At 49.7% G+C, this 14,898-nt stretch overlaps 1 protein-coding gene across 5 annotated transcripts in view; it reads left to right on the forward strand.

Annotated features, from left to right (window-relative positions):
* The window catches only part of Herc2 (E3 ubiquitin-protein ligase HERC2), a 120,551-nt gene that overhangs the window by 20,789 nt on the left and 84,864 nt on the right, over positions 1–14,898 (forward strand). For all 5 annotated transcript variants that reach the window (XM_077703307.1, XM_077703310.1, XM_077703308.1 and 2 more), the window contains exons 14-24: positions 84–273; positions 2,420–2,669; positions 3,385–3,582; positions 4,063–4,318; positions 5,482–5,627; positions 6,203–6,372; positions 6,873–7,087; positions 9,423–9,578; positions 10,232–10,618; positions 13,103–13,194; positions 13,418–13,691. In XM_077703307.1, the coding sequence (XP_077559433.1) occupies positions 84–273; positions 2,420–2,669; positions 3,385–3,582; positions 4,063–4,318; positions 5,482–5,627; positions 6,203–6,372; positions 6,873–7,087; positions 9,423–9,578; positions 10,232–10,618; positions 13,103–13,194; positions 13,418–13,691 (2,334 nt within the window). The remainder of the gene's footprint in view (positions 1–83; positions 274–2,419; positions 2,670–3,384; positions 3,583–4,062; positions 4,319–5,481; positions 5,628–6,202; positions 6,373–6,872; positions 7,088–9,422; positions 9,579–10,231; positions 10,619–13,102; positions 13,195–13,417; positions 13,692–14,898) is intronic.

Genomic DNA, 14,898 nt, shown 5'->3' on the forward strand with positions numbered 1-14,898 from the left:
AGCCCCACTGGGCAGTTTGCGAACCACTGGGCAAGGATGCCTTGCCAGCCTAGCCACAGCCTTTTCCCCCTGTGCACGTGCAGGCCTGGTGTTCTCCTTTGGCCATGCCGAGGGCAAGTCCTCCTCCTCCGTCCTGGGCGGGCAGCCGGAGGAGCCCCGGGCAGGCTGCTGCCTGCGCCTGGTGGACGGGCTGCAGGGCCTGGAGGTGGCGCGCGTCTTCTGCTCTGCCCACTTCGGCCTCGCCCTGTCCCGCTCCAGCACCCTCTACGTCTGGTACGGGTGAGGGGCAAGGGGGCTGAGGGTTAAGGGGGCAGAGATGCCGGTCAGGAATAGGGTGTGGTAGGGGACAGTTGTACCTTGTACAAAATGTGTTGTGGCTAATTAAAGTTGGGTGCTTTTGTAGTGTATCGGGAAAAAGCACAACAATGGAGCAGTTTAGACAGCTGTATAGGCTATTGAAAGTTGTTCGCATTAACTAAAATTGTCTCAGAAGCTGCATTTATGACGAGTTATTGGCAGTGGACAGTCAAGGCAACTTCTAATCTTTTTTTGCAGAGCTTACTGAATAACAGTTAGAATGGCCCCCCAACGGAAAGCATGTTTGTCCTAATATTCTAAGAACTCTGCATCCTAGGGCAAAAGCAATTGCATTTTTGGGAATCGCAGTAAAATACACGCACAGTTCATGTTTCATCCAAGTCTTATGGGAGGTAAAGGAGATTAGTTTTTAAGGAAGTAAATGGGGAACTGCGTGTTTCCCCTTAGCCCTTAAGACGTGCACCCTCATAGCAGGGGCAAAGTGAAGTGCATTTGCTTGATGCACATTCTTTGTTGGTGTTGCCATTCGCTGACTTGTTGGTTTGGCTTGACTTGGTGTGGCTTGGCTACTTGACTGGGAACTCTGCGTGCTTAGTGCATCTGCAGGGTGCATAAAGTTTTGAGTAGCCTCTTTACTGGTGAGCTCCAGTGTGTCAGGGCAGTTCAGATAAGGATAAGGAAGTGATGGGACTTGTTTGTTTTGTGGCCTGGCAGAGGAGCAGATATCGCAAGGAGCAGTTGCCACTTGTGTTGCTATCCAGCGCTTGTCGGTTCAGGAAGAGATAATAGAAACAGATTCTGTCAGTACTGATCTCCAACAGTGGGGCTGCAGGGGCGAAGTATGCCTAGGCGCCACATTCCAAGAAAAATAGCAACAATTACCGACTACTGCTCGGAGCTGTGGTGTAGCATTGGGAATGGTCAGATGAGTCGCTCATTGGTGTGTCCCAATTTTGGCAAGGTGTGGGCCTAAATTCTGTGCCTAAATTTCAAGACTTGCTTTCTTTCATTCAATGCTAGGTACCAATCCAACTTGAATGCAACATACATAATAAATGCATAATGTAGAACATTCAGTATTCACAGCATGCAACAGTGATTTGCTTTGATAAAGATTCAAGGAGAAGAAATTAAGGGAAAAATATTTTAAACACTGCTCCCGTAAAATACCCTTTTCGTCAAGCTGAAAAATTTTTCCATGTTCAGTGTGCTGCAGATTGCTTAGTTTAAAGTAGGGAGCCTCCTTGGAAACAGTTAGCTATAGCAAAGGCAAGTTAGCAAGGAAGCATTCAGACTAGACCACCAAGCTGTGGATATAGATGGTGAAGCTTTTTGCAGAGTGACTGGCCTAGCTCTTGCCGTAACATTGGTTGCACTGGAAGTTGCCCGAAAGAAAGGAAGGAACAGGGCATCGGATTTCTTCAGGAGGTTCAACTAATAGACATGCTTGAAAATCCCACGCAGCATCATGTGTAGTCGATAGGCAAGGCCAATGTCCAGAGCTGATCCTGTTTGATCCCTGATATTTATACACAGTGCTGTTGCATGGAAACTTTACGACATTGAAAAAATAATTATTTTCCTCCTCCTGAGGAGAAATTCATTAAACCTTGAGTCTGAACTCAGAACTCTGAGTCTGAACTGAGTCTGAAAATTTATTAAATCTGAGTCTGAACTCTGCACAGCGCACATTTAATTGAGGTAAAAGAAAAGGAAGAAACTGCAGTGTGCTTTTACAACACCTACAAACCGCTTTGGTGAAGGGGCCCAGGCAACAGTGTGGCCCGCGCAGCTGCAGATGTCTCCGCATTCAGTGGCAGCTGCTCGGGCTGGCCTGTTTGTCTTGATGGTGAACTCAAACATTTTAACCGTGTGCATTTCAGTGGGGTTCTTGTCTGTGTTGACTTAACAAAATTTTCTGCCACAAGAACTTGCTGTTGTCATGAACCCTGCTGGGGTGCCCATGTTGTGCTATATAAACCCAACACTCTCACTCGAGGCCGTTACCCGTGTTATTGGTTAGGTGAAAATTTTCCTGTTGTCTTGGGGCTGGAAGAGAGGGATGCACACCCTGCAACCGGCCTGTTGTTTCCCCATACAGGGACAGCAGACGGCAGCACGAGTCCTCTGCCCACGTGAAAGTGGTCGGGGGCCTGGAAGGGCACACGGTGACGAACGTCTCGGTCGGTGCGTCCTGCTGTGCGGTGGTCACGCGAGAGGGCCGCGTGTTCACTTGGAACAGCAGCGAGTGGATCACCTCCAGCTGTGTTCCTGTGCCCAACGTCAAGCCCTCACCGCTGACGCTACAGGCTGGCAACATCGTCGCCGGTGTGGCCTGCGGTGACATCCTGGTACGGTGCATTTTCGAAAGGGCCTGAAGCAGATTTTTAGGTGCCTTTTCATGCTGTCTTTGCTGTTGTAGTGTTAGTAATACCGCATAGCAGTGGAGCTGTCGTGGATCGCCCTGTAGTAGGCAGCTAATGTGGTCTCAGCCTACTAAGTGATTTGAAAGATAAACTGATAAGAGTGTTGCTCTTTTTCCGCTGTTGTTGTTATTTTTTTATTTCAAGCATGGCATGAAAAGGAGACTCGCAGAATCGGGCATTTGTATGTACGCAATTTTTTAACTTTCTTAGTAATCTCCACTTTTTCTGTACCTCGAAGCAATTGAGCACTCGATTCAAATACATTTTTTCGCTCATGGGCACTAGTGTACTTGCCTCCTTACCTAGCGCACCATCACGAAGGCATTCTTTCAGGCATAGTTTGCAGTGAGTCAGCAGGGACGTAGGATCTTTTTTAGTTGGTGGGGCGCTTGTCTTCACTTAAGTTGACGGCAACATCTGTTAGGCTCATATTGTCTGGGAGACATTAGTCTGAGCGGCAGTGTGTGCGTGCTAAATTCTGGTGTAATGAGATGATAGTGCTCGCAGGGGCGGCGTTCACTTGGCCCTTGCTGCACCTGTTTTGCTTCCAATGTGCACGGGATGGCTGTGGAGGGAGAGGCAACAGTGGTGTTATTGCCTTGTTGCAACGTTGCCTTTTGCGCCCACCCACCTGGTGCAGATGTTTGTGTGGACTGCCGTGGACCAAGGCACGCTGCGGCTGAGGGAGCCCTTTGTGGTGGACGTGTGCCCGTCGACCGTGGAGCACCTGGACGAGCTGCTGACCTGGGCCTGCGAGGGGACCGATGTGCCCTGGCCGCCACCGCCGCAGGAGAAGGAGTGCATTGCCACGGCCGCCCTCAACCTGCTCAGGCTCCAGGTACACCTCTCCCGGAATCGGCCCACCATGAGGGGACTTCCGAGGTGGTTGGGGCTCAATTTGTGGCCAGAGAAACCCTTTGCTCTTGTTGACATGCAAAGAAGGAGACAGACGATTATGATGAGGGGGAAAACGAAGCGAGGAAAAGCTGTACCTTACGGGTTGAATGCGCAATGTGCATTTGCCACTTGGGAGTTGGGGACATGACAGTCGTACTGGTAGGCTGCCTTGCAGCCATTGTGGATTGGGGCTTGGGCTCTCGGGTTCTAGCTTGCCAGCTGGGTAAAAGCGGCCTGTTCATAGCTGCAAAGACCACAGCGGGGGGTAAGAATCGTTCTGTGTGGAGTACTTCCTGCTTTGAGGGGGCCCAGCCTGTGTGATGTAGGAGTCAACAGGCTCACTGCTTTTTCATTTGGGGGTCCACTCAGTGTGCTGAGTAGGGTGCTCTCCCCTTCTCCTTTCCCCCCTGTATACGCACAGATCCAGGCGGCCCTGGCCAATGGGGTGGGGGCCGAGCAGCTGGGGCTGGGGCCGGAGTCGCGGCTGCTGGGCTCCCTGAAGCAGCGCGTGGTGTCCCTGGCCAGTGGCGCCCACGTGCTGCCCACCGTGCAGCACGCTGCCCAGCAGGCCCTGCAGGCGGGCTGGAGCTACCTGCTGCCCACGCCGGACGAACGGGCACGTGCCCTCTCCCTGCTGCTCCTCAGCAGCTGCAGCAGCTCAGCGGCTGCAGCGGCAGGTGAAGGCGCTCTCAGCCCCGTCCACTTTTGCTCACCAACTGAAGCCATAGTTAGTTCACAGCCTTTCCTTTTGTCAGACCCAACAGCACTGCGACAAACTGCCTTTGCTGCTGCGAGGCACCTTTGTCTCCTCCTGGCTTCTACGCTCATTATTTTTTATTATTTCTAAAGCAAATCAATATTTTTTTAAGGGGGCAGACTGATCTTAGAGCTATTTTTTTTTATTTACCAACCAATTTTAAAGAAACTGCACCGCATTGTTATTTTTTTGTGCTGATTCCGAATGTGCCATTAGATTTTTCGTAAGTTGATTATATTTCGAGTTAATTAATGATTAATAGCCATTATTTTGGGTCACAGTTACAAAATAACCACTCCATACAGAATGGCAATTACCACGTGGCTAGGCAGACAAATGACTAAAGAATGCAACGTAGGAAGAACATTTTTGATTTGGCTATTTTTGGTCATTTTACAACATAGGGAACTTCGCTTCTCCCGTGCTCTGCCAGAAATGGCTTCGCAGGTGGTGCCAATTGAACACAATAATAATTTTCCAGAGCCTTCATTTGAAAAATTTGTTTCCAACATTGTATTCTCCACACATTTCGGTATCAGAAGCAAAAAGAATTACAGTTGTGCCTGCTCTGGGTGCCGAGATATCTGAGGATGAAATGCTAGCTTTGCAGTGCAAGAAAAGTGCCGTTTTACCATCGAATTCTGTACCAACTGAGCTGTAGAGTACACTTTAAAATGCTATTATAATGCAATAACAACAAAATATGGTTCCTTTTCACGAGGAAATTTACAGACTGGTAGAAAAATGGCCGTGAAGGCCGAAAATGCCATTTTTAAGAAAACGCTTTTTTTGACCGGTTTTCGGCCCCAAAAACCCAACTGCCCCCTTAAAGACCGTTTTGCTAGGTGAATTGCGGAAAGGGCTATTTATATCATAGTGTAAATGACAATTTCTATGAATACAAACATGTTAGCTCACTATTGCATCACCAAAGTGCAAATGCCCCATCCGTGCACATGCGCAAATTTATGTTAATTAATTATTGGGTTGCCTGCATGGTGCATTGGCTCTTGCGGCAGTAATGTACGTTGCATGTTAGTTTTGCTCTCCTGAAGTGCACTGTTGTCTCTGCTCGTACTGCAGGTTCCCAAGGGGCCGAAAGCAGCTCAACGCCTGGCAAGAGGTTCATGATGGACCTGCTGGTAGGCAGTCTCATGGCAGACGGGGGCCTCGAGTCCTCTCTGCAGACGGCCATCAAAGTGGAAATTCAGGACATCGAAGATGCCATGGTCAGTGCAGCGTTTCTCGTGGCTCCAGTCTCAGGCGCTATCACCGAGGGAAGCGGGCAAATAAACGAAAGATGCCCGCACAGTAATGATAGTGTTTTGTGCTGAGGCAGGTAGAATTGCTAATCAAAAATTCTGAAATTGCAGGTATAACATGTGGTGTTCTTTAGGAGGTTCTTTATGCGTTCTTCATAGGTAAAAAGAAGGGGAAAAAATTTTAAGAACGAACATAAGGGGGGTGCAACTGAAGTTATTATTGATTACATGAAATTTGTTGGTTGGCTCATCGAATAATTGAAGTTGTTGATTGATTGTAATCGATTTATTGAAAGTATTTATTTCTTTAGCCGTTTTATGAATCAGTGGCTGGCTTTAGCCTTCTAAACCAATTCAACGCTGTTGCGGGGATACTTTTTCAACTTACAGCGCTGTGTCGTCCATCTTTACTGCCCATCATTACGGCTAGCAGCTGAGTTAATGGGAGTCACAAGAGGGCGTGCGGTGTTGCAGCTTTGCTGTGCATGAGTCTAGATGAGTGCGCACAAAGCATTCCTGAAGAAGCTTGGCTGTTGTTGCAGGAGAAGGAGACCGTGTCGGACAGGCCGCTGTCCAAGGAGATGACCAGCAGCGGTGAGCAGCTCATGTCGGACCAGGCCGTCCTGGAGTCGGAGACCAAGCGGAGCCAGGTGGTCTCGGAGGATGCGTCCGCTGCCATTCCCCTGCTCCACCTCGTCAAGCAGCTGCTCAGGTGGGCAGTGCTCGCGCAGGCTTGCTTAGTCTGCAACCTGTACTGTAAATGTACTCGTGGGAGGGGGTCTACCCTGGAACGGGAGTTGTCAGATAGGCTTCATGACTGTGGTAATTTATGTTGGAACTGCACTCACAAAACAGGGGCTAGAGATGTAAACCCACACAACACCGTCTAGCAACTAAATTTTATTATTGGAAGAAAGAAAGCTAGCTGGTGCCCCATGTTAAACACACCGTTAGGCACAGCCAAGCCTAGATGAAGGACATGACGGACAAGGACAGCCAATGTGTGGTGAGTTCGTCTGTGGTGGGCGTTCATGTGTGTGAATGGGTTTCCGTGCGCGTGGGCCCATCTCTCACGACCACGTTTGCCTTTGATGTCACTTCGTTCTTGAGAGAGGAGTTATCTCTGCAAGTTTTTCTTGCCCATTGTGTGTCCCCAAGCTTCCTGGTTGCTCCTGGTGGCATGTCAGTGTCGTCCTGCTGTCCCCCCAACAGGAACACGGCTGTGCAGACCATGGCGAAGCTGCAGAGCTTCTTCCCCGAAAATGCCAGCGCCACGTCCCAGCTGGCTGTGTGCTCGCTGAAGCTGAGCCCTGAGCAGAAGGAGCGGTCTCCCTCCTTGGACCTGCTGCTCAGGTTCCAGAGGCTGCTGTTTGGGCAGCTCTATCCGCGCGTCGACGAACCCATTGAGGGGCCATCGGCAAATATTGGTTGGTACCTGGCATTCAGACCTGCTTGGGCACTAGCTTTGATTTGCGATGCTGCACAGCGGACTCAACATTTTTTGTGTGTGGCAGCTTATGGTACGTTACACGTGTGTGTGGCACAGGGGTTCTGAAAAGCTCTGACTGGCTGTTGCCTCGTACCAAAGGAGCCTAATTATGTTGTTGAGAGACTCGACAAATTTTTTGCACTTTTCTCTGAGATTCTTGTATCTGCCTTGCAGTGGCTTTATTATGTTATCTGTCAGAGGTTTACTAGTCAGAATTTTGTGTTAAAATATTTTTCTTTATGCTTACTCGAGTAAAATTTGCAGAGCCTGCCACCATAACTTGCGTGCAAGTTGTGTGGGCAGCATCTTACTAGTTGGGGGAGCTTTAGAAGAGTGAATATAGGAAGAAGGGAGGGTGGTTATGTTGGCAGCTAAGCCTACCAGCCTGCAAATGCAGGACTCATAAAAAATACCCGCAGTAGTTTTTAGGCGTGATACAAATGTAAACCCTTATGGGATGTTTGTGAAAAATTATAATTCAGAATAGATTCATGAGGTAAATAGTAGGGGTGTGCGAATATTCGAAACTTCGAATATTCGATTCGAATTTTTTGGTATTCGATTCGATTCGAATGACACTTTTATGGTTCGAAATATTCGAACCACCCAAAACTAAAAAAAAAAAAATTCAGAGCGTGTCTCAGCAGCAAAGTTGCGAAGCATATACACGGCGAACGGTACGTGCTTTCGCAGACTGTATCGGTGTTTTCTGCTCGCGAAAACGCTCTGCGCACGCCCAACGCGCGCTGACACCGCCGGGAAACCACCCCCACGCTGCGCGCGGCGCGGCCGGCGGCGTCAACATGGCGTCGGCTCCAGCCGCGAAGTGGCGCGGGCGCTCGAGCGACCGTTTCTAACCGCTCTTTAAAATGCGGCTCAAGGGAGACACGAAGTTGCTTGTGCGGTAAAGGAGCTGATAATGCATGCGAAAACGGTACCATAAAACATCACCCGCGCCGCTAGAAAGCGCCCGTAAAATATTTGCCGGGGTGCTAAGCCTAACCGTCTCCGGCGGCGCCAAGCCGGCTGTCTCGATCTCATCGCAAGTAGTCAGGCTCCTCCATTCTGCCGCGCCCGTCGTGCGTCATTTTCTGACCGAGGTAGGCGCTACCGCGGGCGCGAAATCGTCGATGCGGGCGTGAAAATACAGCGCTCGAAGAGCCGAGGTGAGCGAATCGCGTGCAAAAACGCACCATGCGGTTCACGCTTGACTGTTGCGGCGTGTAGTGAGCTTGGGCACAGCGAGTGAGGAGACGAGCGCGGAGCTTTACGTGCTCCAGAAAGGACTGCTTTGCGACATAGGGGTTAAAAAAAGCAGAAAAAATCACGAATTTCTTCACGCGAAAGTAAGAGAAGAAATAAACGAAAACTTTTTTCAGCGCTCAATTTTTTGGTCTGTGTGTTCATACGAATTTCGGATGATACGAATATTTTTCGCAGTCCCGCAAGATTAGTATCATCGAGATTTTACTGTATCAGCGCGCGGCAATGTGCACGGGCTCGGGCATGCCAGCCACTAGTGTCTCAAGTGAGCGGCTACTTTCGGTATCTGGTGGAGTCGTGACGAGCAGGAGGTTGTCACTGCTCCCCAAACATGTCGAGCAGTTAACCTTTCTCCATATAAACATTTAAGTGAGTTCAGACCTTAACCTGTTGAGTGCAATGGTATTGTGTAATTTCTAATTTTACTTTGTATGATTTGTTGTGCAATAAAGTTGCAGTTTTTGTGTCTCTAGATGGTGAAAACTTTAATTTTACAAAAAACAATAAGTATTCGTATTCGAAAAATATTCGAAAAATATTCGATTCGATTCGAACTTTGTTTTTATTATTCGAATTCGCTTTGAAATTTAAAAAAAATGATATTCGCACACCCCTAGTAAATAGTCATTATGGGGCATTGCATTCAGCACTGTAAAATTGCCGTTGTAACTTTTAAATCGCTGATTTTCATCTCGTGTGCAAAGTATGTTGCCGTGGTACAAACACTTGCTCCTTTATTACCCGCCGCGGTGGCTCAGTGGCTAAGGCGTTGCGCTGCTGAGCACGAGGTCGCGGGTTCGATTCCCGGCCGCGGCGGCCGCTTTTCTGATGGAGGCGAAAAGCAAAAACGCCCGTGTGTTCGAGATTTCGGCACACGTTAAAGATCCCCAGGTGGTCAAAATTAATCCGGAGCCCTCCACTACGGCGCGCCTCATCGCCTACGTTGCGTCGGCGCGTTAAACCCTACAATCAATCAATCAATCACTTGCTCCTTTATTGCTCTGCCGCAGATACGGAAATTTGTGGGGCCGCATCTCTTCTCTGGAAGTACGTCACCCTTGTGGCCTGCCACGTGGAGGACATCCTTTCCGTCGCGTCAGTCTTGGGCTCGCTTTCACCGCATCATTTCGCGCTTGCTGCTGCTGTACTTGAGCAAGAGCTTACAGGTGGGTGGCTCCTCATTGCTTTTAATGGTCCCCACTTGGAGTTTCACATCTCAAGGCCATGTCTCTCAGGGCCAATTCAAGGTGTAGTGTTGCTTTTATAGCGTGATTGTGGTTAGTTTGCATTGACAACTACTTTCATTTGTTCTTTACGTGTTGTGGCTCGAAAATAAACCCAACTCCAACGGGCTGTGGCTGGTAGTAAAACTGCAGCAGTGTCGTCATTTATTTCAGAGCTTAGATATGTGGCGAAGCTTTCTTTCCCAGTTGGGTGCTTGTCACCGTGTCCATAAACAGAAATAAGGAGTCAGGGGTGTCACAAATTGATGGTGAGTTTTAACAAAAGCCTTGGGGTGTCTAAGACAGGTGGGCACTGCAAGTCTGGCAGGTCTTCTGCGTGTCGACAAGAATAGCAAATAAAATGACAAGGGCGGCAGGGCAGCTTTAAAATCCCAGATGTGCCTTCTGGGTACAAATACTCACCTGAGGTGAAAAGAGTTGACAGAGCTCTGTTAGCCATACCTGTTGATGACACTTCCTCAAATCTCTCATTTCATGGCAACAGTGACAGTAATCTGATCATCCTCGTGGCATCAAGGAGGTGTCATTTGTGATGTTGGAGATGTTCGTATCCTCTCCTCGTTGCCCTCGTGTAGGTGTGCTCCTGCCGGAGCTGCTGGTATCCCTGTTGCTGCTGGAGAGCTCAGTGCCCGACGTGATGCACGTGGCCGAGGCATCCTCGATGCTGTCGCCCCTGCTGGAGAGCCTGGACTGCTTCAACCGGCTGGCGCCCGGCGCACACCTGGAAGACGCCCAGGACCTCTCGTGGCCGGGCGTGGGGGCCGGCACGCTCACGCCGCCCCCGCCGAGCCAGGGCAGCGGCGGCCCCCCCGCCCAGGAGGTGCTTGCCCTGCGCAGGGCGGACGTGGAGAACCACAACCGGGACGGGGGACTCTGGATCATCATCGGCGGCAAGGTCTACGACGTGCAGGAGTTCAAGCCCTCCGCACCCTGCGGGGCCGACGTCTTTGTCAAGTACGCTGGTGAGTGGTCCCTGCTGCTCTCACATTGCTGTGCGGGGTCGAAACATGGAATACTCGAGTGGAGGGGAATTTTCGTATCTTACTCTTGTTGAAGTGTAGCTGCTGCCAAAAATCAAATCAACTTGCGCTGAGCAGCAGGTCAGTTTAGCCAGTATCATTGAAGCCTGTTGAGACAAGTAGTGAGGGATGGGCTATGCCTTGCGTACGTATTTCACGTGTGTGCACTGCAGGTGTGTGCACCCTTTCAGCGCTGGCGCTCATGAAACTTGTGTGTAAAGGGACCATATTCCTCGAACCCCAAGGTGGGGCAGGAGGGGGGGAGGGATATGGACAAACTAGGCACATAGTGTGACAAATTGCACTTTGTAGTACTGCATCTCACAATGCAGCCTTCCTGGCCTTCCAGGTTTTTTTGCTGGCCGCTAACTGACACTTCTTGCTTGAATGCATTGCACTTATCAATTAATTTTTTCTGATGTGTCTAGTACCACTCGCACGTCGTGTGCAAATTCGTCTCGTATACAGTAGCGTTGATTTGGGTGTCGTCAGTTGAAGCTGTGTCTTATCTGCAGTCCACATTTTATTCCTAATAAAAAAACACCCTTTCCACTGGTGTGTTCGTGACTGACAAGCACATGGCGTACTCGAGGATCGTGTTGATATGGTAGCAAGGCACGTCATTTGTTTCAAAGTCCTGAAGAACAACCACCCACCATTCCTCAAACGCAGAAGGGTGTGCTGAACAGGTTGTTGGTACACTGCAATTTCAAGAAAACAAGCTCGCGCATTGAGGTTAGGCAAGAAACACAAACCACCGGTGCTGTGTTTTGTGTTCCTTGCTTTGTCCTGTTGTTTGCTGTGCGTGTTTCTTCAAGTTCCTTGAACGGTTTCTTTTGGCTCTTCCAATCCTCCAGCTTTTTAAACACAACACAGGGCTTGATACACGTCTTCTATGCTTTCGGCTGAAGACGGGACAAAACACCGTTTCACAAGCAGGCTGCCGAGACAGCGGGACCACAGCCGCAAAACTGGGACATGTCCTGCCTAAATAAGGACGTCTGGTCACTTTACTCATGTGCAGCATTTCTCTGTGGCAAATTTGCTTTGCTAGAACTTGCTGTACCGTAATGTAACTTGCCTGAGTTTTTTTATTTTAGTTAAACATTTGCATGTTATTGGGTTCGTAAGCTCAAGAAATAGGCTGTTTCTGTCAAAACAATATTGAAGGTATTTCATTGTTTCACATAATTCATTGGACAACTAGTCTGTAAGCCATACATCTGACTAACATTCATAGCATAGAAACAGTAGCGTCAGTCTAGATGTGATCTTGAGTGACCCTGAAACCGTCTACAGTCTAATCCCGCGGCAACGAAGTCCGCTTCAACGAAATTTCCGCTTCAACGAAATATTTCCAATTCCCCGTCAGCTAGCCATAGAAGTCAATGCAACAAAGTCCTCGCCACAACAAACCATTTGTCTGGCTTGCTTTTGCTTCAATGAAATTTTTGATGATTTGGGCTGGGTTTGAACAATTATTTTACAATAAAATAAGCGTTGCGCCAGCTATCTGTAACTTTTTATACATTCAGGACGCTTAGTTTCACCGGAAACATGAGCGGTGCACCCACACTGCCACCCAAAACAAAAACAAACTCATACGTGAACGCCATTGTTTCATGGTGATAACGATGTGGCGGGCTGTCTTTACATGAAGCGCAAGCCAGGTTCGCCAAGCCGGAGCTATAGCCAATCCGTATCCAGTTGAAATCGTGCGAATGTGCTCTACTGCTGACGCAGCACCGTCATATATGTGTTGTGAGCAGCTGTCCTTGCAGTTTTCCTTCTACAATTCTTCAAAGTCAAAAAGCAAAAATAATGTTTTTGTGTTTAGTCTTGAACCCGCGTGATCCTATCTTAGTCGCGAGCACGCAGTCGCTTTAAATGCAAGTGCGCGCGGCTTGCCTGCCACGGTCAGTTGCTGCCGTGCCTAGTCAGAGGCTAAGATAACGGCGCCGTTCCTGCCACAAGCGAGGGGGGGTTTCCAACCACCTAGCAGCTATCTGCAAATAATCAGCTCGGTGGAAACGCCTCGTTTTACAGCAATACGCTTTGCGCCTGCATTTCTTCATTTTTTCACCTCTCCCCTTCTCCTCAGTATTGCGCTCTTTGAGTGCTGGTAAAAAAAACAGATAACCATTGGTATGCTTGTTATCTGAATAAACACGACGTTACTGCACGTCAGTCCTTTTTCTAAACATTGTATTAGGCTGCCAATGATGCAGAAATATACGGGGCTATTTTTCTTGCCCTTCCGTGCGGTGTTGGGGCAGGTTTCACCTCAACGAATTGTCTCGTCAACGAAATTTTTTGCACGTCCCGTCAATTTCGTTGTAGCGGGATTCGACTGTACGTTCTTTTGCATTGTGGTTGCGGCAGCCCATTCACGTTTCTACAAATGCAAGTTTTTGCATTTTCTCGCAGGCCGGGATGCGACGCAGGCCTTTGAAGCTGCCGGCCACCCAAAGGAAGCGCGGGAGCTGCTCAGTTCTTTCTTCGTGGGGAACTTTGTGGACGTAAGTAGTGCTGTGGGGATGTCTTGAGGAAGGTACCTTGTAATCTCCCCCCCCTTTCCTGCGCTGTCATCAACCACAACCCCTCCTTCTGCCAGCCCACTCAAGGGAAGCGTAACACATGCATGGTCGAATGCTTGTGTCTGTTAGCATCTGCAGTTGTGTTTCCAAGGCCTCCAAGGCGTGTGCCTCAGTTGTCCGTTTGCCTGCCTGCCCACCTGCGCAGTACGACCAGGAGTGCCCCCTGTCGGTGGACGCGGGCAGCCTGTCGTCCCCACTGTGCGATGCGGAGCGCACCCTGGCCCTGCTGCTGGGCGTGCACCTGCAGCAGCGGGCGTGCGGCCCCCCCCTGGAGCCCTGGGAGGTCCAGCTGCAGCCGTGGCTGGAGAGCGGCCTGCTGCGCGGGGGAGGCTTGCTCAAGAGCCTGCCCCCGCATGACCCCTTCGAGGAGGAGAAGGGGGAGGCCCGCAGCACAGGGGGGTCCAGCGCCGCCACACCCGGTACGGAGGGGCAGGAGGGGGGCTCCTCCTTTCCTTGCCTGGTTGTTACCGTATTTACTCGCATAATCCTCGCACTTTTTTTATCGGAAAAGTCAAATGCGAAGTTAAGGGTGCGAGAATTATGTGGGTAAAAAAAAAAAAAAAAATCCGGTGCACAGTGTTGCCAATTTGCCTTTTGCCAATCCCGCTAAATGTAGCGGTCGTTTTTTGTATATGAGGGCTCTGTTGCCAACAGCAGCTATTTCTTTTTATTTTATTATTTACAACGTAAACAGTCTCCCGTCGATCAGCGATCATGAAATTGCCGCCTTTGCTTTCTGGCGCGCGCCCTATCTCGTCGTCATCATGTGCGTGCCCTACTCCAGTAACGCACGTTGAAGTCGGTGACGCCGAAGTGCCTGCCTGCAGCACTGTTGCCGTGTTCGATCGCGTACTCTATCGCTTTCAATTTGAAAGCGGCAGTGTAGCTGGCGTTCTTCCCCATGGCGAAGCGGCAAAGAGATCAAAACAAAACAAAACAAAACAAAACAAAGAAATCAAAAAGTTCTCAAAATGGCAGCGAGCTATCCACCACTGACGCGAGTGACTCTGACTGCTGCCACTCAACGATGGGACCACGACGGCGACACGACAGCGGGCTGCGCGAACACCGTCTAGTTGCACGCACGCGAAATCGGCTCAAGGACAGTGTGAGTAGCGTGTTAGGGGCCAGTTAGGGAGTAGCCATGCAGGTTGTTGGGGCGCCTGGATGGCCTTGGATACACAGCGCTCTCCGCCGAACGGAGAGGCGGCGGGGGAGGGCCCGCGTTGGAAAGCGCGTGCACCATGCGGGTTTCGCGAGCAGGCAACTTTCGCCGCTGCAAAGTTGGGGGTGCGAGGATTATGCGAGGAACCAAAAAATCCAAGTTTTGGTGGCTCACATTAGGGGTGCGAGGATTACGCGAGTGCGAGGATTACGCAAGTAAATACGGTACTTCTTGTTGGCATTGGAATCATGCATCAGTGTGGCACACCAGCCCTTGGGTGCGCTGGCAGCTGAGTGTCGGAGGTTTCGCTGGCCTTCCATGGTGCACTGACTGTTTTTTTTTTGTTTGCTTCTTTTGTGAAAAATACTAATACTAATGGAGAAGGGAGGATGAAGTGAATGTGGACAGTCATCACAGGCATGTTCTGTGTGAATTTTTCACTTAGCAGGACCTATGTGCAC

The sequence above is a fragment of the Haemaphysalis longicornis genome, unplaced genomic scaffold (assembly GCF_048455015.1).
Source record: "Haemaphysalis longicornis isolate Haplotype H1 unplaced genomic scaffold, Haemaphysalis longicornis Haplotype H1 scaffold_3, whole genome shotgun sequence".
Classification (NCBI taxonomy): domain Eukaryota; kingdom Metazoa; phylum Arthropoda; class Arachnida; order Ixodida; family Ixodidae; genus Haemaphysalis; species Haemaphysalis longicornis.